This window comes from Mizuhopecten yessoensis, unplaced genomic scaffold, assembly GCF_002113885.1.
Source record: "Mizuhopecten yessoensis strain PY_sf001 unplaced genomic scaffold, ASM211388v2 scaffold10961, whole genome shotgun sequence".
Classification (NCBI taxonomy): domain Eukaryota; kingdom Metazoa; phylum Mollusca; class Bivalvia; order Pectinida; family Pectinidae; genus Mizuhopecten; species Mizuhopecten yessoensis.
The window spans coordinates 364,687-391,611 of record NW_018408808.1 but is presented as its reverse complement, the minus strand read 5'-3'; the positions used below and the strand labels follow the sequence as shown (position 1 = coordinate 391,611).

The 26,925-nt window shown below is 36.4% G+C and overlaps 1 protein-coding gene across 2 annotated transcripts in view; it reads right to left on the bottom strand.

Moving 5' to 3' along the window:
- Positions 1-26,925, bottom strand: part of LOC110464107 (protein slit-like) — a 123,544-nt gene that overhangs the window by 81,721 nt on the left and 14,898 nt on the right. For both annotated transcript variants that reach the window (XM_021519161.1, XM_021519162.1), the window contains exon 4: positions 25,790-25,861. In XM_021519161.1, coding sequence (XP_021374836.1) covers positions 25,790-25,861 — 72 coding nt within the window. The remainder of the gene's footprint in view (positions 1-25,789; positions 25,862-26,925) is intronic.

Below are 26,925 nucleotides of genomic sequence, written 5' to 3'. Positions count from 1 at the left end.
TCCCTGTCCCCCTCTGCCCCCCTCTGCCCCGCCCACCATACTAGTACAACATCCTTTCACACTTTAGAACTTTTTACCTGTCTTACCATCCCATTTTACTGATTCATTAAATAGAAATATTCAAAGTCTGCTGAGATGGATGAAAAGAGTTCATTTGAATCAAGATTGAAATTTTTTAAAGTACATTTTTCCTTAATCTCTAAATCTTTACCGGTGCTTGAATAAATGTGGACGATATTTAAAGCATTGACATTTTTTTTCCAATGATTTAATATTTGTCATTTACCTACCCCGGGATGCTTATTACTAAAAGAACGGTATGCAGCTCATTGGAGCATTTGTTATGGGGAGAAATCTTGTTATGAGGAGAAATCTAACATTTGTATCAAACAAACAAAATCTGAAATAGTATTATTACAAAAATTCATTTCATTTCTTGGCTAATGTATCGGAACTTTTGTAAATCACACTGAACTTACTGAACACACCTACATCTCAACGCACTGAAGGGTCCATAAACTCATTAGCACAATTACCATAATTAAAAAAAAATTTATCAAAGATACGACTAATTTCATTTAAGATAAAAGAAGGTATTTCCATTGACTATGTACAGCTCTGTGTAAAAAAAGCCATTTTATTTAACAAGTATGCCACTGATACTGCTGGAAATTGTCAGAATTGGGTTCCTGCTCGCCCCTCTCGGCTCTGAAGCATTTGTATTAGCTATCTACCCTTGATATAATTTCACGAACATTGAACACATTCATTATCTCCTGTATTTCTTCTCGACAAAATTTTCACCTGATCATGTTTATTGAATTAGATAACAAGCAACAGGGATCTTGTCTTAAGTCTACCAACCCAACTGTACCACAAAGCTAATTATAGAAGCATATATATGCATTTATCTATAGAAACACAGAGAGAAAGCCTTCCCTCCATCTGAGGCAATGTTGTCCATAGCGGCCAAAGTCAAGTACATTTTGTTTCCATCCAGAATATGTTTACCAGACAAAATTAACAGTTTGAATTATTACCTGTATATTCCGACAGCCTATCTAATTCAACATAATGCAGTAATCTTATTTCTTATTGGAAGATTTAATTAACTCATTCACCCCCGAAATTTCATAATAAACTATTCCAACCTTTGAATTGGAAGAGTTCAAATGTGTCTTCAGGGGTGAATGAGTTCATACTTGTGTATTCCGATTTCCTGTTAAACCTGACCTGACTAATGTATCCTTCAAGATGTAAGATTGTTTGTATATAATGGTGTTTTTTTATATATTTCTATTTTTATTGGTATTACTTGGCTTTATTTGTAAGTATGATGTATGATGGACCTAGGGTTTAATTCTAAAACAATACTGATTTCATCATCAGAATATGTAATGATAAAGTTATGCATAAAACCCTACTTGCATGAAATTTTCCTCGATTATTCAAAACGCTGATGTATGAAAAATTCAGAAAGCTTGTGCGACTTACTCATTGTAAGATTTCACCTTTCTCAAGACATTAAATACCACAACTGTTCATCTGTGAATGCACAGGATGTATCCTCTTACTATTTACGCAGTTAAACTCATTCAAAAAATTGTATTCTTCTTCCAACAGTTGAAAAATCGCCAATGCAAACAATTGAATTTATTTTTTAATTAATTTCTCAAGTTTTGCCATCAATCTGCTCAGGTTAAATAGAAAGAATTTGATCTGTTTTTGCTAGATGGTATGATAGCTGACAGCATGATATATAATGACAACGTCGACAATACAAAAATGTCACCGTTCCTGTTGTGTCCAGAACCCGATACGGGGCATGTCTTCGTTTAGAAGAGATTCGTGAGTGAGGTACAATCATTGGTCGATTCTACAGTGTAATGAAGCCAGGTTTGTCATGAATGGAACATATATTCACATATCAGAACTGATCTTCACCGATCCCCACGAATCTCAGATTGAGGCTAGCTCGGTGAATTGTTTCGTAAATCAAACATAGGATCGGTGGTAGGGTTATATAGGTACACTAATAATAATAGGATAGTTACCTGTAACTACTTATAGGTTACAGATTCCAAATACATACACGTACATAGAGGCTATTTGAGTTGCAGAGATGGAGGGCTTTGAGTGAAGGCCATATAGGGACCAAGGGTCAGCCAGGTCAGGTGGGGCAGTGGATAATGTTCTCGCCTTTCATCAAGGCGGCCTGGGTTTGATTCCCCGATCGGACATGACAAGATGGGTTACCTGCCCGACCACATTGGTTTTCTTCAGGTATTCTGATTTCCTCCCATATAAAGACCCACGCACACGCTAACATCCAGGACAACAAGAGTGATTAATAAGTTGAAACAACTTGTTTCATAATTGTTGTAAAATAAATTAAATTTATCTTTATTTCTCACTACTACTAGTAGAAAATAGTGCAGTTTTTCAAAATTCTCTTCCAAATTTTCTAAATGAAAAAAGAAAATTGAATTTCATTTTGCATTCAAATGACAAAGCAATATCTAACATTCAAAGGTAGGAATAGTTCAGTAGGATATTTCAGGTGGAACAAGTTCATAAATGACTGTTGGCCTTTATCGACTTTCCATAATTTCAATATTAAGGCTAGATCATTCTTAAGCAGAATCGTCACAATATGGAATTTTGGCAAAGTCTTATAGCATCATATCTCAGATCCGGTGTCCCACACACCTGTGAGATTTACCGTGTCATAAAGTTGGTATGGAGAGATGATTTAGGGGACAGGAACTTTCCTTTCTCCATCAAACATGTACAGGAACAAGCATTCTGACCAGGTACACTGTGATGATTTAGGGGACAAGGCCGGTCCCTGTTTTCCATACCAAACACTCAACATGACTACAGAAAGTACTGGCACTGGTTATAGCTCGTAAAATTATCATGTGTGGATGATTTAATGGTGGGATTACAACACAGGTATCTGTGAAGAAATACATTAATTCTGTATTCCTCCCTTTCACCCCTATGTAAATTTAGTAGACTCTACCATGCATTGATCTGGGTGAATCCATTATGGTCTACAGTGGTGAAAGGGTTTACATAGTCTACCTGTGACAAGATATCACTGTAACCTATAAAACAGGACTTCTGTAGGGAACTGTTGGAACTAAAGATCAGTCAACATAGAGGGTTAAGGAAGATAGTACTAGTGGTCTATCTGTATCTCCAACAAAGAAGAGTTCTATTTATTTATTTATTTATTTTTTAAACTTCCCGGAGTTAGGAGTCACTTGCCCATTTATCACTGCAAAGAGTTATAAACAAAAGAGATACATCCTTTCTTACAATAATATCTTTGCAACCAACATCCCCTGATCAATCAGCCATTATACTAGTTGATACTTTTCAGCAAAGTTACTGGGAATAATTTCAAAATGTTCTAACTCCCTAAAAGGGCCTGATTGCCTTGGTATGATTTAAGAGGAAATAACAAACAATTGTTAAGAAAATAATTGCTTAATTCCTGTATACTGTATACAGTAGAAAAGTGGTGGGACTCTCTACCTTAAGGCCTGTAAACAGTAAAAAAGTGGTGGGACTCTCTACCTTAATGCCTGTATACAGTAGAAAAGTGGTGGGTCGCTCTACCTTAAGGCCTGTATACAGTAGAAAAGAGGTGGGACTCTCTACCTTAAGGCCTGTATCCAGTAGAAAAGTGGTGGGACTCTCTTCCTTAAGGCCTGTATACAGTAGAAAAGAGGTGGGACTCTCTACCTTAAGGCCTGTAAACAGTAGAAAAGTGGTGGGACTCTCTACCTTCAGGCCTGTATAGAGAAGAAAAGTGGTGGGGCTCTCTACCTTAAGGCCTGTATACAGCAGAAAAGTGGTGGGTCTCTCTACCTTAAGGCCTGTATACAGCAGAAAAGTGGTGGGTCTCTCTACCTTAAGGCCTGTATACAGCAGAAAAGTGGTGGGCCTCTCTACCTTAAGGCCTGTAAACAGTAAAAAAGTGGTGGGCCTCTCTACCTTAAGGCCTGTATAGAGAAGAAAAGTGGTGGGACTCTCTACCTTCAGGCCTGTATAGAGAAGAAAAGTGGTGGGACTCTCTACCTTAAGGCGTGTATACAGTAGAAAAGTGGTGGGACTATCTACCTTAAGGCCTGTAAACAGTAAAAAAGTGGTGGGACTCTCTACCTTAATGCCTGTATACAGTAAAAAAGTGGTGGGACTCTCTACCTTAATGCCTGTATACAGTAAAAAAGTGGTGGGACTCTCTACCTTAATGCCTGTATACAGTAGAAAAGTGGTGGGTCGCTCTACCTTAAGGCCTGTATACAGTAGAAAAGGGGTGGGACTCTCTACCTTAAGGCCTGTATCCAGTAGAAAAGTGGTGGGACTCTCTACCTTAATGCCTGTATACAGTAAAAAAGTGGTGGGACTCTCTACCTTAAGGGCTGTATAGAGAAGAAAAGTGGTGGGGCTCTCTACCTTAAGGCCTGTATACAGCAGAAAAGTGGTGGGTCTCTCTACCTTAAGGCCTGTATACCGTAGAAAAGTGGTGGAACTCTCTACCTTAAGGCCTGTATACGGTAGAAAAGTGGTGGGACTCTCTACCTTAAGGCCTGTATAGAGAAGAAAAGTGGTGGGGCTCTCTACCTAGAGAAGAGGGGGACTCTACCTAAGGCCTGTATACAGCAGAAATGAAGAAAAGTGGTTGGGCTTTCTACCTTAAATGTAAGAAAAGGTTTTGAATTGAGCCTGGCCCATTGCTTATAATCCCCTTACCTATTCATTTTCTGGACGCAAACAGGCATGATTGATGCTAACGATATTTGCCACTAGTAGTTAATGCTTAAACACCTTCCTCTGACCGGTGTTGTGCTGGTCAAATTCCCACCTGTAGTGGCGGTCACGCTATCTCACCATAAGTGCTCATCAGTTGACTTATGGTGATGATGTTTCGTTCGCTCACCTGCGCTGGTCAAGCCAGCTCACCTGTACACTGGTGAGTTTATTTCACGGACAGAGACTTTTGATGAAGTTATCCTAGAGAGAGTGTCATATTTATTTACACACAGGTGTAGATGTGATTTACTACCTGCCTGCTCTTAGTTCTTCTAGCTTAGTGACCAGAACTGACCGGTGTGCTGTACCTGTAAATTACCTGACTACGGCCAAAAAATAATGTGTTTAGGGTTACAGGCTGAAAATTGGGCAAGGTCGGTAGGTACTAGAGAAAGGGATGGTCAGGTGGTGTAATGGATAGTGTGCTAGCCTTTTAACAAGACAGCCAGGGTTCTATTTCCTGATTGGTGGTTAAAGGTAATGGAGTCAGATAATGCCTAACAACATGGGTTTTCTACAGGTACTCCAGTTTCCTCTCACATTAATTATATAAGACCCTCTTCCCACCTCTTCCGGGGAAATCAAGAGTGATTAATGAAAGTTAGAAAATTATGTGTCCTAGTTTTAAAATAAAGTTTAGATATATCTATAAAGGCATGAAAGTTTTTATTTTTTTTATTTTTACATTTTTTAATGCATAATTTTCAATTCTACTCTGACATTATTTTGTTAATTATGTAGTCGTAGACTAACTTGTTGAACTCCTTAAATTAAGTCTTATGCATGGTTTTTGCCAAAGGTGCCCATTAGAAGCTGTGTTACCTTCCAATCAATCCTTTAATTATGTAGCCCTTAAGTTTAAAATATTAGTTATTCTGTTATAAAAATTCCTAGGGTAAAAATTTCTCTTGATATATTTAAGAAAAAACATACAGCTGCAGTAAAATCTATTTATACTGCCATCCTTTGTCCAGCAAAATGTTGGCATTATAAAGGGGTTTTGTGATGTATTGAGGGAAATATAGGGGATTACTAAGAAAAAAGGAATAGCATGAAAATCATACTGAAGAAGGGACGCTATATCAAGGTTTTGCTGTATAGCTTTCCGTTACACTAACTACAGGAGGCACAGTAGTCTAATGGTAGGATGTCAGGCTTGTGACCGAAGGGTTGCGGGTTCGACTCATGGAACGGCACTGTGTTGTATCTTTGAGCAAGATACTTTACTCTGCTTGTTCCAGTCTACTCAGCTGTAAATGAGTATGTGGTTGGGCATTGCTTGAATTGTAGAATGCTAGCTGTGAACGCCGAAATGGTAGCACCGGCTGTATGCTCCCCAGAGAGTTGAGAAAGATAATGGCTGGTTACAAAGGCCCTATAACCTTGGATAATAATTTGTGAACAGCTTTGAGACGAACTACGAACTAGGTTGTGATAAAGAGGTATATAAGAACCTCAAATTATTATTATTACTATATACATCAGACAGTGGGCAGCGCTATGGATTTCCTAACCCTGGGGCAGTCAATGGTTTCTGACATTAGCCCGCCTCTATTGATGTGTTGTACCAGTGGCGGGGAAAACATAAACAAATTTGTGGCTACTTTTACATTAATCAAACATGTCAGTATCCAGCAGCTAGAGAAATATCAGAAGTGCCAAAAATAAGCCGAGTCCAGCTGCTCACCTGTAGAGTAGCCACACAACACCTGGCAGCGGTCAGCTAGTGGTCAGCAATAGTGGTCAAGAATTTTTAGACAAGTTCACCACAAATCAATTTGCATATACTCTAAAAATCCTGTAATAATCCCAAGGAGCCAATATATAATCTCTCACTCCAAAAGTAGGGGGATACAGGCTTATAACAGGACAATGATATACAAATGTAGGGGGATACAGGCTTATAACAGGACAATGATATACAAAAGTAGGAGGATATAGGCTTATAACAGGACAATGATATACAAATGTAGGGGGATACAGGCTTATAACAGGACAATGATATACAAATGAAGGGGGATACAGGCTTATAACAGGACAATGATATACAAATGTAAGGGGATATAGGCTTATAACAGGACAATGATATACAAAAGTAGGGGGATACAGGCTTATAACAGGACAATGATATACAAATGTAGCATTTGTTTCTATTTCTAATGAACTGCATTGTATTTGGGTGGGCTTATTACGAGACAAGGACTTATTACCGGATAAATACAGTATTTTATATATCTTGTTAGCCTATGTTTATAAAGAAAATATCTATCATCTATACCTATAAGATATGATGTATCTTTGTTGTGTACAAAAGATTCACTTCATTTTATTACAGAAGTCTTATACTTGTAAATTTGGAAAATTAATAGTTAGGATAACTACCAACGGGAACACAGTCTAGAACCAGCTCGCTGGCCCAATGATGACATGCAGTTTTATACTGGTATTAATCAGTAGATCGCTTCACATCAATAAAATAACAGTTATGGTATGCAGAATTTATTTCAATTAGGTTCAATTAGGCATTTTTTCTATTATCTTGATCAGTCGAGAGAAATATATTGCCACTTATTTTAAAAGACTGTGTATACAAATCATTTCGATTAAATTAACTGCAATTATTTCCAGAAATTCAAAACTTATGCTTTAATTTGAAGTGAAGGGTTTGATTTAATCAAATTGATGGCAAATGTATTATATTACTGAACAGGTTTTTTCCCCCCGAACCTATTAGCAGTGTATTTTTACTTACGCCAGATTAATGTTTTGATTGCGATATAAGTGAACTTTCTTACAGCTCACAGTAATGTATTGACAAGTAATCATGTAAAGTAATCAGTACATCCTAAATGTCTTCAGAACAAGTTATCTCCCTTCATTGGGCCCCGGTGTAATTTAATGTGCAAGAAGCATTAAAAATCTCAGCACAACTGATGAAATATTGGTAACTTCAAGTCGTTTTTGCAGTATAAAACATTCAGTCTTATGATATTTCAGGTTTGAGGAATTAAATCTTACGCTTTTTAGGTTCGCTGCCCAGGTATGTATACTTCAAACCTGCCTACGACCTCTATGAAGTATGTGCTCATTACGGTAAATATCAGTAAAATTTGACATTTAACAGTAAAATAGACACATTTCTCTTATAATGTTGTAAATGCTAGCAGATTTTTGATACTGTGTCAACACAGTACTGCAGAGATTTAAAGACCCAATCCTTTAACACATTCACCCCTGAAGACACATTTTAACTCTCCCAATTCAAAGGTTGGAATAGTTCATTATGAAATTTCAGGGGTGAATGAGTTAATCATTGGAAAGTTTTTCTGATGCACTCTGCTTTTTAGCTTAACATGTATTGTACGACGAACAACACTACAATAAGTTTTTTTACTGAAGCCGACAAACTTGAAGAAATGGGGATGGGCTTATTACCAGGCATCCACCCTTTGCACAGAAAATTTAAAGGAAAAGTCAAGGTGGGCTTAATACCAGCAAAGCCGTGAGTTTATCACCGGGAAAATACGGTATATTGTTGAAATTTACCTGAAAACTTTTATCTTTGAATTCTAAGCCAGGATAAAATCATTTGCTCTCACATAAGCTCAAGCCTAAGTTTCAGGAACTTTCCTTAACCAAGATTTAATTTACGATTAGGAAAAAGTTATTTGTCGAGTTAGGGAAAATCTTAAGGCAAAGGAAATTTTTCTTAACTTTTCCTTCCTATGCAAAAAAAAAGCAAAGTATTTTTTTTAAGTTAAGCAATGTTTGTAAAACTGATGCTTAATTTCATTTACTCATTTACCCCTAAAGACACATTTGAACTCTTCCAATTCGAAGCTTGGCATATTTCATTATGAAATTCCAAGGGTGAATGAGTGAAGTGAAGACTTGGTGTCACAAACAACGTTAAAATATGCTTCACTTTGTGTATTGTGAAACAGGAGATACCTCATTTCTAAATCATTCATACACTCAAATCACATTTCTTTTTGGTGCATGTTTTTTTTCAGATGAAATTATTGAAATTTCAAAAATCTCGGTGATTTACCGTACAAGCACCTTGGCTTCTTGTTTGTATGTGAACATCGGGATCCATCACAACCTTTGTGTGAAAATCTCACATTTTTGTGCAAACAGCTTGAGGGAGTTTTAGGTTTTTTTCTCTCCTGTTTTGTAAGAAGCTTTGTGTGAATATATATATAGACCTACATTTTCCAATTGACCAATTAGGTTTCCAGTGACCCGAGAGATGAGAAGAGATAGGGGGTCATCCAGGACCAGGAAATCCTCACCAGAAGAATGCTGACACTAACTAGAGAGCATGCCAGGGGTCACTTCATCCGTCTATAAATAGACACAGCGAAACACTGGATAACTCTTAAAATGGGACCAAAACACTTTCCCTGGGATGTACAAACATCAAGATCTTGTTGTGATTGATTTCTATGCTTAGTTTCCCCTATTCCTCAATCGCCCTTCATACCGGGTGGTATCCAAGCAACGGAACCAACCGAACCTAAATTAGAGAAACAATGTTGGCTATATATCCCTGCAACATCAAGATTTAATGCTAATTAACTAGCTAAATGGCTCAATCCGGTCATATTATCAGCATTTTTCTATAAGAGATATTTACTTTTGTGTTTTTAGCTGTGAAGTAGAAAATTTAAATTATTCTTTATAATAATTTTGTGGATATCGCATAACGGCACTTTGTTTTTTTTGAAATTTAGGATATGCCAACTAAGAAGTCTCCGATTATTGCGACAATTTCTCAATCCTCCGTCATAATGTGAATATCCTTATCATACTTTTCATGCAGATTTTCAAATGAATATTTTAAATACTGTAAAAGAACTTATATTAGCAGACTCAAATTCTAGTGTTTTATTGAATTTTAACAGATTGGTACATTAAAGACTTAGCACACTCATAATATATACAATATATAGGAATCTCATTTAGTGCTGTCATTATTTAGCACAAGATTCAAAGCACCAAAAGCGCTAGAATAACGCTAAAATATATATTTATATGTTTACAGTAGATCTTCTAGCTAAAATATATATGTATACGTTTACAGTAGATCTTCTACCTGAGATGCAGGTAAGAGCATGCCAGCTTGTGATTGTGGTATTATTTAAGTTTTTTCTGATATAAATGGCTCTCAGAGCTAGTCTTGTAAGGTCTCCAGTGTGTTCTGTGTTCTCTATGGGAGACATGGACAACACGACATGGATTTGTGTTCAGAAATGACTTGCTTCACAAAACAAGAACATAGACCCACAACGATTCTTAATAGTCCATTAATCTTGTCGATCTGTGGTCTTACTAAGGTTAGCGGGTTAATTACCTGTAAATCTACAGGTAGTACCTTACAAGTATCTCCAATCAACAGGTAAATATTGTACAGGTACGTCTTCCAGGCGACGGAATCCTGACGTTTCCATCGCACATCAAGATGTTTATCAAATACTATTAACACTACACCATTCTCCTAGTGTATTCAGGCTCTGTTGAAAGTGACAACGCTTAACCTCTCGGTTCACAATGGCCGAGTAAATACTACGAGAAATGCGAACAATTTACGGACACTCGAGATACTCGTAAAGTGACCAATTTGAGGCTGAAGTAGGTGTCACAGTTAAAACCCTTTCATAAGTCATCGGCCTATTAGGGTAGATAGGAATACAAACGACCCTGTAGGCTGTACCAGGTAGGAACAATTATTACCTACGACACGGAAAACAGTCTGGTTACCTTCGTACCCTAGCAAAGGAAAATGTCAAATCATATTTCGGAAAGGAAATTCAACTTTTCAGTTATAAAAATTAAAAACAAAAAAATATTAAAAATATGCAGTTTGTGAAAAAGACTATAAATAATTGTCTGTATGATAAAATAGTGTTTGGTTTTCTGTTTGCAAGTGATAGTTCTCAAGTTGAATGTTTTTCAACAAATGGATTCATTGCAATTTATATACGAGTCTCGATGTTGTCCCTCATATTCACAGAGTTTATCAACAAGTATTATTTACTGTGTATCAAATACATAACCAGCGAAACTCATAAAGAAAGTGGAAATCTCAAGTCGCCAATGTTTTCCCCAAATTCAATCAGAGAAACGATCCCAAAGAACTTTACTGTTTATAGTCACCGGGTGTGGCTTCCCACGAAACAGAACCCACAGGAAGAAAAGGTGACAATAATTACTGTATTAGTAGTAATAAGAACACCTGCCTTAATAATCACTAACTACCAGGTATTCCACAAATTCAATTTGAATTTTTATTCTAAAAGTTTAGATATTTTCTGTTCTGGAGTTTTATAATTTCCACCACCAAAGTGAAGGCCAACATGAGTATACAGAAAGAAACGGAAGCAGTGTCACAAAACATCTGCTCAAAGAGAGTGACCTGCACAATCTTTCAGAATGATAAACCATTTAATACACGAGGAATTCAACTTTATTAAATGGTTTATCATATTGCCTAACCCTAACCCTAACGAGGAATTCAACTTTGGAACAGGATTAAGAGACCTTTAGGTCCCTGCCATGGCCGAAAACAGACAAATCATACTTGGGGTGTTTTCTGGAGAAAATATTTACCGATGAAAGCCCCCAACTCGTTAGCTGTATCCGTGTCCAGTGTGTCTATTACATCAAATACGGTACTAGCTCGTAATTCATCGAATGATGTGATCGAGGATGATAAAGAATACCAGCATGTATACTGTAGGTCTATTTCTCAGGGCACCATTAGTACTTAGAGCTGTGATGTTTTACAAACTCAGTTTTTTTAACTATTTCCTTTTTATGAGTCTACAGAACAGTGTTTAATGTCCGAAACAACTTGCTTAATCATCAAAACTAATTTACTATAAATGGTGTTTTTTTCACCGGGCGAATTTCTGTAACAGTAACAATTTTCTATGAAAGATCTAACCAGCGAAATTCGTTTCAAATTAATCCATCTTTACATGACACTACAGCTTTTTACCCTGGCCACTAGACCAGAAATCATTGAAAGACAGATCATGCGAAATTGATCCTTTTAACTGTTAGAACACAAAATGTTTTACAGGATTTCACAAAATCAGAATTTACAGAATACCACTTTCCCATGATGTTAAAAAAATGTTAAATAAAATATTGAATTGGAAGAGTTCGAATGTGTCTTCAGGGGTGAACGAGTTAAACTCATTGACTATTAACCCTAGAAGCCACATTCTAATGAGCTTGGTCTAATACGATTAGTCGTAGAAATATTTAATTACAGTCGCTGATTTCATTGTGTGTAATCACATAGACGTTTATGTGTATCACAGATATAAACATCGACCAAAATATTGCGGTTTATGTCATAGAGTATAACAAAGAGAACACATTGCAGAAAAACTAATATTATATCAGAATATTTAATACGATCAGTGACCAGCTGAGCCAATAATTTGTACTAATAACATTTTCTCGGTACCAATATTTCCGATCAGGTCATTGACACTTCCGTACTTTTACAAGGACGAAACTTTCAGAACAGACTGCCAAGCAGGGCTCTAGTTTTATTAAAGTAAAAAGTTCCGCAACTTTTCTTCACAATTGTGTACAGGCCCTGTAATTATATAAGTTGTCAAGAAAGGTAAATACAAAAGAACAAAATTCCAATTCTTCGCTGTGTGTGTATAACTAAACTGTCTATTAATAGTGCCACTTTTCATAGAAGCAACAGTTTGACAATTTAACATTTTGTCCAACTATCTTAGGAACTTCCATCAAAAATTCCTCAAATGTTTCTATTCTTATTTTTAAAAAATGGATACAACATACATGAAGGTCATTTTAAACCATTTATGACAAGATAAAAATCATACTTTGCATAAATGTCATTTAAATGATAATACAACTATATATAAGCTTGAATAGTCAAATCACCTTAACTCTTTCACCCCTACAAATTTAAACTGGACTTGCCCAGTCATTGATTTGGTAAGGTTCAAATGTGACTTTAGGGGTGAATGGGTTTATGCTGCTGCATTGAAAACCCCTCGTCGATTAACTAACTAACGAGTCCAGATTAAGAACGTCATGCAATGTTTTATAAACGTGTAATACTAAGTTCGTATTGAGGTAAATAACGTTCAGCACAGTTTGGATCCTGTTGCACACGCAGCTTCAATTCCAAACATGACAGATCATGCATGTGTTTCCGTGTTCCGGTTTCGTGATATGAAGCGTGTACAGGTCGTTGATATCCAGCATGTACACGTGTATTTCTCAATCATCCAATAGTATTTATCTACGTAGGAAATCTAAATTGAATAAATACTTTATTTTCAAATGCAGAGAAATGTATTGCTCGATTCCGATATCCAAAAGGTTATCCCTGAGAATATGTAACAGTGTCTGCTGATATAGGCCACACTTTAGACCCGATTACCAGTCTTATCTGATGGCTCAACAGCCGGGGTTGAAATTGTGGAATCTTTTACATTTTATGCAAATAAAAATTCTGCTGGAAAGCATGTAAACTTGGCCTTACTGTCGAGTTAGAATTAAAACTTGAAACCAAATAATCACCGAAGGTTTTTAAGTACTTTGCATGTATCTAGACATTTACATTTTATAGCCGAAATGAGGTCAAAACAAAAAACCAAAAAATCTGCATTTCCACTTTCCCTACATACGTACCCTAGATTTTGTTTTTAACAAAATTTGAATACAGTATTTACCCTAAAGTTAGCCCAGGAAACAAACATAACATCTAAAGTTATGGAGGTGGTCTTACTGTATTACAGGAGAATGAAATATGATTTGGGAAGATTCTACTAAACTATATAGAAAACATGTATGGGTGGGCTTATTACCAGGCATGGATTAATTGCCAGATAAATATGTTAAGCAAATTTTAACCTTTTCACACCTATTAACAGTTTAGTAGACTCTACCATGCATTGATCTGGATGAGTCCATTACGGTCTACAGTGGTGGAAGGGTAAAAAGTACTTTGCAAAGCATAAAGTTTTTGAAAACCAAAAACAGAAACAAAACAATTAGTGTGTTCCTGTCAACATGTTAAAGTGTACTCATTCACCCCCTGAAGACACATTTGAACTCTTCCAATTCCAAGGTCAGAATAGTTCATTATGAAATTTAAGGGGTGAATGAGTAAACTTGAATGAAGTGAATTTTCATAGGATTGTTTTAAAGCCAAACTTCAACAAAACAAAACAAGCTAGTACAGATGATTATACCCCTTACATAGATGTCCAAAATATCAAACCTACGCCCACGAAACGTAGACATTACTGAAATAATCATGACTGGCACTTCATATTTCAACCTCTCACTCCATCCTAATTTGGTGTTTATCTCCAGAGAAAACACTGGTAATGTTCAAATTGTATGATGGTGTTACATATATTCCAGGCCTGCTGGCCCTCAGGGATATTAGCTGTTTGGAGAGTGGCACAACAAAGACTAACGATAGACAGGGAAAGTGAAGGCTTGAGGGTTTAACGTCACACTACCAGGCATACAGACCAAATTCATTTAGGACCAGTAGTTTTCCCCTTATTCCAGCAAGATCAGTGTTTTCCTGGAGGTCCAGTGAGGCCAAATGATTTGCAAGCACTAGAACTAAATTTTTAGAGCACATGGTCCAGTCTGTTTCTCTATAGCCTGACAAAGGTTCTCTAAACAAACCACTAGGCCCAGACAGTGTTTCCCTAACTAAACCACTAGGCCCAGACGGTGTTTCCCTAACTAAACCCCTAGGCCCAGACAGTGATTCCCTAACTAAACCACTAGGCCCAGACAGTGATTCCCTAACTAAACCACTAGGCCGAGACAGTGATTGCATAACTAAACCACTAGGCCCAGACAGTGATAATAGGTACACAGTGTTGTATATGGACCTAGATGTAAGGAAATGTTAGGTTGGGCCTAGGGAAACAAGCCTATAGTCCTTGGTCTAAAGAAACATTGGCTGAGGTAATCATAATGGGGCCTGGTATTGTTTTGTTGAAGGAAATAAATGTACAGTTAAGACAAAGCAGTAGGCTTAGTGTGTTTCTCTGGCCAATCTTTACAGCAATTTCTTAAATCTTGGGCCCCAATATGTTTTCCTTGGCTCACATACACTCGTTTCCCTAGGCCCATACACACTGTTTCCCTTGACAAAACACTATAAGGCTTTGGGAGTTGATCTAGGCCCATCTTAACAGTATTTTCTTTAGATCTAGGCCCAATATAATTCCATTAGCCCATCTTCAGTGATTGACTCTAGACAAAGCACTAGACTTTGGATGTTTATCTCGGCCCATCTTAACAGTGTTTCCATACATCTTTCCATTAGCCCACCTTCAGTGTGTCCCTAGACAAACCACTAGACTCAGTGTGCTAGGCCACCAATGTTTCTTCCCACTCCGTGTTTGTGCCAGTTAGAATGAAACCAGTTAAATATTGACACACAAATCCTGTACATACACTAAAACATGTCTAGTAGCAATCCCTGTTTACTTTCCCTCGGCGGGTCATTGAGCTACTGGGTCGTCCCGCATTGGGTACACTGTCGCCTCTCTGTATAGATATCTGAAAGGTTAAGGAGCCCTCCATTACTATATAATAGCCATTTCTTCAGATACAGTTACAGACATCGTGTGCTGTTTTGTCAATGTTGAGATAATTATGTTGTCCGTTTTGTGTTGAATAGCCAGGCCGAGCCCTATTTGAGATAACTTTATGTTTTGGGGCGGAGAATTGCGATATCACACCAACGCCTCTTGGATATGTACATAGGTACGCCTTTGGAATTTTGTCTTGTATGGTATTTCTGGGGTCAGTGACCTTTAATTTTGTGACAAAGTCTACCTGTTTTTGAGATAAAGGAGAAAGGGGGGCGGGGTACTAGCTTACAGTACCAGAGAGCTCTATGTTGAGAATTTTATCCACTTATCGCATTTAAAAGTATTTGATCTTTTTCTCCCTAGTCAAAATAAACACTCCCCCTTTCTTTGCTGATTTTAAGGTTATGATATTTTGAGATCTGTTTAAGACACTCGATTCTGATATTGATTGTGTGAGTACCATTCATAACACTTAAAATCTTCTTGTTTCGGTGTGTTTGATCTTTTTATCCGTCCCTGTCAATCAAAATTCACTGGATCTACCCTGTAACTGCTGTGGCAGTGTCAGAGGTCTGATAAAACATTTAAGTCATCCTAGACAATAAATATTCAGAATCAAACAGTTATTAAAGGTAAGCACAGGGAAGCTATATTTTTACCTTAACTCATTCACCCCTTAAATTTAATAATGAACTATTCAAACCTTTGAATTGGAAGAGTTCAAATGTGTCTTCAGGGGTGAATGAGTTAAACGTTATGTTTCTGTTCGTTTTATTAGAGTTATCTCCCTTAAATTTTCAAAAAGCGTAACTGGTTATCTTGACATATATAAGCCAACAGATCAACACATAATTTCTGACTAAAATAAGGGGGGCTTATTTCAGGGCAATAAAACAGTATTTGTTGGTAGTTCTTCTGAACTTCAATTAATAGAAGTGGGCTTATTGCCAGGCATGGGCTTATTGGTGGATAAATACGGTGTATAATACTTTAGAATTAGCTGAGGTGGCGAGGGTTTTAAATACATTAAATGTGATACATGTTATTTGACTATGTTGAAATTAAATTTAAAACCGATACTTTTGTTTTTTAGTTTGGAAATCTTTTGGACAGAACATGATCATAAAGTGCTACAATATTCTCTCTACCTATGAAAGAACTGACCGAAAAATCTCAAAAATTTGACAGCGAACATCCATGACCAAATTTTATAATCATAGTCACATTTTGTAATGCAAAATGACTGATCAGTTCAAGCTTGTAATCTGAGATGCCAAGACACACTATTTAGGACACAAAGAGGCACTATTGTCTTATGAAGTTAGCTGCGAAGAATATGTAATCACTTGCAGAAACCTATACTCAGCCGTTCTGGTATCACAATGGTAATGTGCATATAACCTTATCACAGACATCTATAAACCCTATCACAGCTTTCCGCCTATCATTATTACAAAAATACCTGTCGGCGTTACCTGTACAAGCTCTCACAGATAGACTGTTTGTACAGTGAAATCTGGACAGCTACAAGTGGTTTACTGAGGGGCTGTAAGCATCCTTGAGACCCGTCGAGTCTCTAGCGCTTGCTGAGAAAGAGGAAGGGTCGAGGATATTTCAGAAAAAGCCACCTAACCGGAGATTGAGGTGTTTAAACAAAACCTTTATAAGCAATTTCGCATAAAATGTAGGCAAACGGGAGAGACTATAAAGAAAAGCCGTCATCAAGCCATATGTGTGCCAAGTGGAAAGAACAAGGACACATATCAGAATTTTGAGGGTTTGGCCGACTTTGTTAGGAAAGCTCCGTGAAGAGACAGATCAGTGACAGAACGTGGCTGACTTTGTTAGGAAAGCCCCACGAGGAGACAGATCTGTGACTGAACATGGCCGACTTTGTTAGGAAAGCTCTGTGAAGAGACAGATCAGTGACAGAACGTGGCTGGCTTTGTTAGGAAAGATCGGTGAAGAGACAGATCTGTGACTGAACATGGCCGACTTTGTTAGGAAAGCTCCGTGAGGAGACAGATCTGGGATTGAACGTAAGATACATGTCCCTGGCAATGAGTCAATGAAACCTGACCATTTTGGGGAGAGGGCCAGAGAGCCCTACCAGAGTTATTTATGGTCCTAGTCAGACCAACAGGCCAGCCACAGGTGTGAAGGTGTTAATTTATGTATAGCTATCACCAGGTATGAGGTCAGACTGCTGGGTCAACCACCAAGGGAGTAAAGAGATGATGTATGTTTCACAATGAAATATACATCTCACACTAACTACTTCATACTGTGTGTACAGTCTTGGTAGATTCTGTACTTCATACCTGTATACAGGTAAACACATACATATATTAACAGATGAATTTCTTTACACCTTTGTTTTCCCCCAGATTTTGTCCAGTGAATTCATACAACACGTATTTTTTGAAGATGAAATTTATCTCAGATATAGAATATTAATTCTGTTCACATACACTTTCAATACATTTTCATTGAAAAGTCATGAAAACAAGACTATTAGGCCCAAGAAATTTGATATGTCTGTTCGGGGTTTTTTCCTACATATTCTAATTTGAACTTCCAGGCGGACCTAACAGCTGATTTCATGCCAAATTTTAGACAAAAACAGAAAATTTTGTTTTTACTCCATAAACACAGCATAAAAACTTAGAAATTAGGTAAGGCCGTACAAATATATTATTTGAACCGAATTAAATATTATGATGTATTCATGAAGAATCTTGTGTTCTAGATTATTTATTCTCCCCACAAGGAAGTGGAATTTTTGGTAAATCATACTTGTTAATTTCCTACATATAATAAACCTTACAAGGAAAAGACTATTTAATGATTAGTCATGGAAGAGAAGGAAATTCTGGTTACTGTCACTTAAATTCACTTGATATATTTAAAATCATACAGAAAAAAACATTTTACTGTCAACACCAAACATTTGTTGCCAAACCTCGAAATGAACGTCAACAAGACAGAATTCAGAATATGAAACTGACGTTGAATATATTTTGATGACATTGCATGACTTTGAAACTTGCCAGCCAATGTTGCGATCTCCCTGTCAAAGCGAAATGGTCTATCAAAATATCAGCTACAGTTTTATCAAAATCATTTGGATCAATTCATCAATAAATGATTCCTTTCATAAACTGATTTTTTTGCAGAAAAAAACTTATAAATACATGTAAAAAGATGAATCATTATTGCAATACAATTATTATATTTCAAACATTCCTACGACTAAATTCATAGCCAGTACGAGTGCAAATGTCGCAACCTATATAGGTGTCCTTGGAGGTGGCTTAACGCGGCACACATATTTGTAATAAAGACTTTACCCAGATTCCTAAAATTCAATTTCAAATATTTAGTACAAGACGAAAAACCTAATTTAAAGATAAGGTTAGCCTTTTCTATTATGAACATGAGGTTTTTGATAAGGGGAGCTTCCTGTTAGAAGAGCTGAGCATTTAATGTTTTTACAAGAAGAGCAAGAGTGTACATTCCGCTTACATAGGGATCTGTGTTGTAATAGGGAGGGTGAAACCTACCCAGATCTCTGAAAGGATAAGGTCTTACAGTAATATCACCTAATGACTTTTCAATAACGCAGAAAAATCCTGGGTTCTGCGGAACTCAAAAACAATTTGTTGAACAAGATTGAATTTGAAAGGGGAAACTTCCCTGTGATCAATAATCGGAAGTACAGAGATATATGATAGCACACAGGTAGATTAAAGCCGTTTTCACCTGTCCTAACGAGGTTCTGTAAGTCTGTCCAGCTGGCGATTTCCTGTGGCCTATCGGACACTATACTCAATAGGGCCAGGTTTATTACAATTTTAATCTCCTCAAACACCATACAATGGCCCCCAACATCATAATTTCTGCCATAACAACACGATATCTCGTCCACAACCACCCTGATGTGATAAGGAACAATTGGGAGAAGATTAATTAGAACTCCCCCATAACTGAAGGAGAAGAATCTAGCTTGCAGTTCTATAAAGAAATTGTGGGTAAGGAGCTAAGCTAGATCCAGCAAGCACTTATAGGGACTAGGCTTCTAGCTATAGGTAGCTAGGATTTTGACAAGGTCAGGCATGTGTTTAGTGACTTGCCCTCTTGCTTTAAGTAAAGGACACACTAAGCTAGCCAGGACTTTAGCAAGGTCAAGCATGTCTTTATTGACTGGCACTCTTGCTTTAAGTAAAGAATGCATTGAGCTAGCTAGAACTTAAGCACTGTTTAATGTGTTTTAGGGGCTATAGGCCTACACTTGGGCCAAGAATCAGCTCCGAAAGGCTTGGAGTCTCCCTACTTAAAAGGCTTGGAGTCTCCCTACTTAAAAGGCTTGGAGTCTCCATACTTAAGCAGTTAGGGGCTAAGATTATACCTATTCCAACCAGCCCATATTGTATGGCGGGGGCAAAAAAATAAATTTCTGACATACAGGGCTAACTAGCGGTGCCTAGCTTGACGGAAATCCCAAAAAGAAACATGCCATTTAGCTCAAAGTTATCTCCAAGATGCCCTATCATGCATCGTGGGAATTTTTTTGAACAGCACTCTGTTGCATACCATCAGCAATGTTTAATTAACTTCTTCACCCCTGAAATTTCATAATGAACTAATCCAACCTATGAATTGGAGGAGTTCAAATGAGTGTTCAGGGGTGAATGAAGTAAATCCAGCAAGCACAAATGTCAAGCTGAGTATAGGACTCTATCAATGTCCTGCAATCCCTTCGAGGTTAGAAGTCTGATTCAAGACAGCAATGACAGGCTTGAAAGACTATGGAAGTCGCAATTAGGGTTTAGGGACAAAGCTGCAAGGTAGGTAAGGAGTCTTCAAGCGAATTGTAGGGGCTAAAACTTAACAGGTAGGTTGTTTAGGATGCACTTTTTTAGGGACAAAGCTGCAAAGAGAGTCTAAAGATAATTTTAGGGGCTATACCTATAACAGGTAGGTTGTGCAGGATGCACTTTAGGAAGGTATCTGATACAGAAATAAATTAATATTAATTAGCAATAGTAAATATTCAGTTAATTGCGTTATTGAGCACACCTGCCAAAACACACAAGCTGCTGTCACTACCAGGCTTCGTCGTTTACATACAATAGTTACCGCGTTCCGAGGCAGCAGGTTTTAATTATCGCTGATGTGGTTGTAACTCCAGGGAGGTTTGAAAATTTACATGAATTGCCACTGATGAGTAGTCGATCACGTCCGTAAGGATCGGAAATATTATGTCAATATACGTACAATCGCAGTAAAACACGGGATACATTCATCGCTCTCTGCCGTGAATTGGGCTTGATTAATAATGAATCATCCGAATTAATTTCATAAATCATCACTCAACTCCCTTTGAAGTGGGTTAGGCCTTTGACTTGAATCAAAAGGTGTTATTATTTCACCGTCGGATCTATGAGAGGATCGGCTTGTGGTGTCTTCTCTTAGGTATTAGTTCATATATCACACACCTTGTCAGTAGTGTTATTTCAACTATGCCAGAATTACGACATCATATTGTGTATTTTGTAACAGTATATACCGGTATTAGGTCTAATATAAAATAATAGATTGTTTGTCATAACATTTGTCAATAGACCTAAAAAACATTATTAGAAATAATCTTTTGAAATTTTAATTCTGTATTTTTTTTCAATCATCTGCTTAATTGATTAGAATCTCAGTATAACTACCTACCTACCCAAACTTAAAATCCTCTGTCCAGTTTAAGCAAACACACATTTTCTTACAATTGGCCTCAACTCGTTCACCCCTGAAGACACATTTGAACTCTTCCAATTCAAAGATTGGAATAGTTCATTATGAAATTTCAGGGGTGAATGAGTTAACCTGTAACACTAAACTGTAGGAATCTAATAACTATCCTTTAGAAACTACAAGAAATATATTGCTCATTAAGTCACAAACTTGTTGAAACATTCCGTCTGCCAATAGCAATGTATCACAAGCCCATTTTTATATTTTTTGTAATAAAAGAAACATTTTAACCGATTGGAGGAACAAACAAGAATGCCGACTATGTCGCTCAAGGTTAAAATGAAAAGTTATTTTTAAATTTCTCATAAACGTATTGGCTAAGAATGAAGACATCAATATTTCAATGTAAATCGTAAACTAATCAATAAACACTGAATGTTTAGGCCTTTAATAAATCTATTTGCGTAATATCCTGTCAGCTGACATCCCCATTTGAGTGTTCTGACTAACTTCCATTGATATACCGGATTAAGATATACGTCAGTAAGCGAACATAATATTCCACTTTACCGTAGGATCTTGTCATCTTTTGATTAGATATTTTTTAGTTTTACGTCCAAATTTTGTCTATTTATGTTTGGTTTGCTATGTGATCATAATAATTTCACAAATTCTTTACACATTTACAACTTACAGATCAACGGACCCCAAATAACATGTTTTAAAGAAAGTACAGATATATACAGGCCAGGGAATCCCACAGGCTACCATAGGTTTATCAGAGAAGGTACTTAATAAGGGCTCCACAAACAATTACATTTTATCAGTCTTCATTTAACTCATTCACTCCTGAAGACATGTCATTTAAACTCTTCCAATTCAAAGGATGGAATAGTTCATTATGAAATTTCAGGGGTGAATGAGTTAAATCTGATTTGTCATCTACTTCATTCTCGTTTCCAACCAAATTGTTATATTTTCGTAAATTTTCCTAAATACATAAAAACTGTTAAATTGCTTTATGTAGCTAGTAATAAGATTTCAGATAGTAAAAAACTGGCAAAATATAGATTTTTCCGAAATTTCATACCAAATTTATTTTCAATTACTTGATTGCTTGAGCGCATGTACATAAAACTCCAGTAGTTCTTTTGTCAATTAAATGTATTTCTGAACATTTAGATGCGATAGGAAATGCATTCTCTGAATCAGCTAGGAGCCCACAATCTGATCATGAAAAACTCTTGTTTTTTTACGAGTTGATTCCAATACTTCAGCTTCCTCTGTGATTAGTTAACTTGGAATGTGTCAGGTTGAAAAACCGACATCTGAGTTTAGTCGTAACTGGTCGTAAGTTTGACTGATGCTGCATCAACAGCTTCAATCATCCCTATCGACGATCGTAACAAATCCTGACCTCTGTTACACAGTCACTTAATTGTAAGTTAATTTATCTGTAAGATTTTAATTTTTATATGGTAAAGCTAACCATGCTTTACTGTCAGCTTGACTGCAGATCTCGAGTTGATATTGTATTATATATACCCTTTATCTGGCATACAGTTGCATAAGAAGTCAAGTCGGGAAAAGGATAATACTGAGTATTCAAACAAGCCCCTTAGCAATCAGCATCTCAGCTCACTTCAAAGGTCCTTAGCGATGGCACTCGGTAATACAAACCTATATTGTATTACAGTTCCACCACTTTACACCGCAAAACAAAAAAGGATTTCATGCTGATGAAGATATTAGGTCAAAAAAAAAATATGTGTTTTCAGTTCCTTATCAACTCTAATTTTCCTTTTTTTCCCACTACCTTTAAACAAACAGTGTTAACTCATTCACCACTGAAATATCATAATGAACTATTCCAACCTTTGAATTGGAATAATTCAAATGTGTCTTTAGGGGTAAATGAGTTAAGGTTTGAAACTTTGTCTACATATGATCTGTACACATAATTTGCTAAATGTCTACCTTCCTTAGCTATTTTTCTGAGAGCAAAAAGAAGAAACATTTTTTTTATTTTTTTGGCCTGAATTTGTGGCCCTGTTTCCTGATCTGTTACATCAGTTTTGCCTACACTCACATGGAATTCATTATTGTTTTATATCTGAAGTTTGATGTTTGTGTGGAAACTAACTTCCAAAACAGATTACATTATAGAATGTTCCCAAGAAATATAAACCATTTTATCAATTTTATTTTGTAATCTTACACAATTTCGTAAGAAAGAAGTAATTTGATTAGCGCACATGGAAGAATATTCTATAAATAGAACCAAACTACAGTGAGTAAAATACAGCTCTAATAAAAAAAATATGATAATAAGATATTTTTTCCAAGATTATATACATGTATAAGATGTTTTTTAAATAACAAGACTCATTTCAAATTGAGAAAAAATGTGTCTCTGCAGTTCTCACTGAGCTTCATCAAATAATGCATTCACCCCTGAAATTTCATAAAGAACTATTCCAACACTTGAATTGGAAGAGTTCAAATGTGTCTTCAGTGGTGAATGAGTTAAATTGGATTTATCATATCACTTAACTTTTAAACGATACAGTAACAATAAGTGTTGCAGGATCGTGACTGAAGTTGTCACCACTAAATAGCTGGGTCAAATGCTCAATCAGGTTTATAATTGATTGACACCTGAAACTTTTTTTTATTTTATATTTGATATCTCTTTCGTGCATTGTAACGGTTTCTTATTGCAAATCAACCCATCACGGCCATAAAACACGACCACCAATTCAACGGCCAGGAAATTGTGACTTGTACAGTATTCAAATCGTGCCGTCGGTTACAAATGATATGTGGTGAGATTTCCTCCTCTTTTGTGGAGATATACACAACAATCGGTCCTATACGATTTTCAAATTACTCTTTTACGGGTTTGCTCGCTACGTTAAAAAGGGCTCTCGCATTGATAACACAAAAAAGGCATGACTTCAATCACAAATGTAGGATTTGGTACACAAGCTTACGGAGAACCAATTCATGTCAGTCGGGAATATTGAAAACAGATCTGGACACCTGGTCGCCAATCTTCACCGACTAGTTAGTTTTATCATTCAACTAAATTTTTCATCTCAGATTTACATTTTTAAACTGACTACAGAAAAAAAAATGACAATATTTAATTAAATTATTATAATTTTTTAACAATTTATGAAATATTTTGATTGTGAATATTAAAACATAAAAAAATAAATACATTATGAATAGTATTTCTATCTTTCAAGCTGACAAATATTTGAAAAGAAGACAATGGCACTCCCCTCCAGTGAAGTCCATTCCGATCAACCTGTGTCATGTAGATTAAATATTATAGTGTTTGACTTTCTGGGTACATTTTAAATAAGATGACAAATTTTCATGACAATGGAGATTTAGATGGAATGTTACCAAAACATACGATTACCTGTACCAGTACAAATTAAATGTATTTATAATGTGATCTATGTACATATGGAAACATCAGTCAAATTTAAATTCCTTATTTGTGGAAAAAAAATTGAAGACATATTTCCACTTTATGATCAAAGAATAATCCTCCTTACAAATATGAAGACATAGTTTTATTAATAAAAATCCTTTCACCCCTAGGTAACTTTAGTAGACCCTACCATACACTGATCTGGATGAGTCCATTATGGTCTACAGTGGTGAAAGGGTTAATTATTAGTGCTGCGGAGTATGTGACGATTCATACTTGGATCTTCAGACAGATTTAAGATTTTCCTGTCACGACTGAAATTCTACTCAACGAAAAAAACGTAGAGGCCCTTATTTAATTAGGGTAAGAAAGAAAAACTGGTAAACATGACTATAGTATTTAGGTGTCATACGCCAACATCCCGTCCCTACTTCATTACGACGATTTTCACAGATGTATACATTTAGCTCATACTTGTCAGAATTACAGGAAACCCAGTATGGCAGCGATTAGGTACGAAATAGTCGCCAAAGTCATATGTTTATGTATTGGCTACAAGCAGTACAAAACCTTGTAGATATGAGGCTATAGAAACGTGGACTTATCACAGTTTAGGCCTGCCAATATTCTATATCTATACTACAGTACTTATCACAGCACACTAGGTGAATGGGAACGTGCAGTATATAAATATTTAAATTAATGAATGAAAACATTCATTAGGAGTTGATAGCGTTGTGAATGTAACACTTGAGCTAACACCTGTATATATTTAGTAATTGATAGGGTATGGAATCAGAAGGTGAATGAAACCTACACAGGTTATTCCTGACCCTATTTCTCACTCTAACAGTGGTGATAGACATGCAGAGGCCTGCAACAAGGCTATGTGTTACTGTGTTACCAAAGCCTTTTTCTTCAGCAGTTAAAACAGCTGTAAAATGTGCATATTTTTGGCAAACACTTACCAAAATTTATTGTGTGGTATGCACATTGTAAGCCAAATAGAATGTCAACATTGATTTTTTTTTTTTTAAAGCTGAAAGAAATTCCAACTTTTCCCCCGACTTCAATAGTTTTTGAATTGGAAATACAAGTCTACACCAGGAAAACATAAGTTTATATTGTATGAATGTTGAGTACTCACAATCTCTGCAGGTTGGGCATTGTACTGAACAGGTGTCCTGGAATAGCTACTAGTCGGTTTCTGTCCAATCTCCTGAAAAACAATTATACACTACCATTGTAATTCAACCTCTACCGTAGCAACACAAATTGTATCAAATGTGCTTGAAAATATTGGCTGCATGTTCAGAATTACCATTTTTAATTGCTATTAAATGCTCTGCTGAAATAAGCAATACATCTGATCATCAATTTAATTATATAAGTTAAGTCTGACGACTAAGTCCCATTTGATCACAGACTTTCAGTCTAATTATGTTATCCAACCACAGGTGTTTGTTACAAATGTCTGACATACACACAATTATTATGCTATACTGATATGGATCACAGCACACATAAACGTGTATGTTTATGTGTGCTGACCCATATCAGTATACTGTATTTCAGACATTTGTAACAAACACTTGCAATCCAACCTATGAAGTAATTAGCCGCAGTCGATCCTGCACCCATCACTACACTGAAGTTTCTTCCGAAATTATTAATTATCTCCTTTTAAAAATGTAAAACATAAATAGTTAAATAAAATAAAGGGGTAGGTCAGTTATTTTGGACTAGCTGAGGTTTCCCTCAAGACCTTCTGCCGGACCACAGGTATTTCTAGCTTATTTTATCATGTAAGTCTATACAAGCCCCTGGTGTGGCTTGACCGGAGCGGACGACGTTTGATATTGATTGTTGCTACCAGACGCGACAAAACCTGCTGGTGGTGATAAAACTGAACACTAAGGTATCAATATTAATCATTGTCAACACTGAATCCACTTTCAAACCATACTACCGAGACCAGCAACGTTTGTTCTTGATCAGATTTTCCCGCAATAGGTTACTTCCGGGTTAGCCTATTCTAATCGAGTTACTGAAACCAATCGCCGTATATATTTATCCGGATTTTCACTTGAGCAAAAGCATGGTTCAAGAAATGCAGCCAACATAATTATCTGTAATTTTAATGATTTAAATAAATTATTTACTTCTTGATATAGATATATAAAAAAAACATTTGTGGGATTGGTTTGTTTTCTAAGACAATTGCTTTTTTATTCTTTCCTTAAATTAGATTTACATTCTGGTCCTCTCCGACTTCAAAAACGA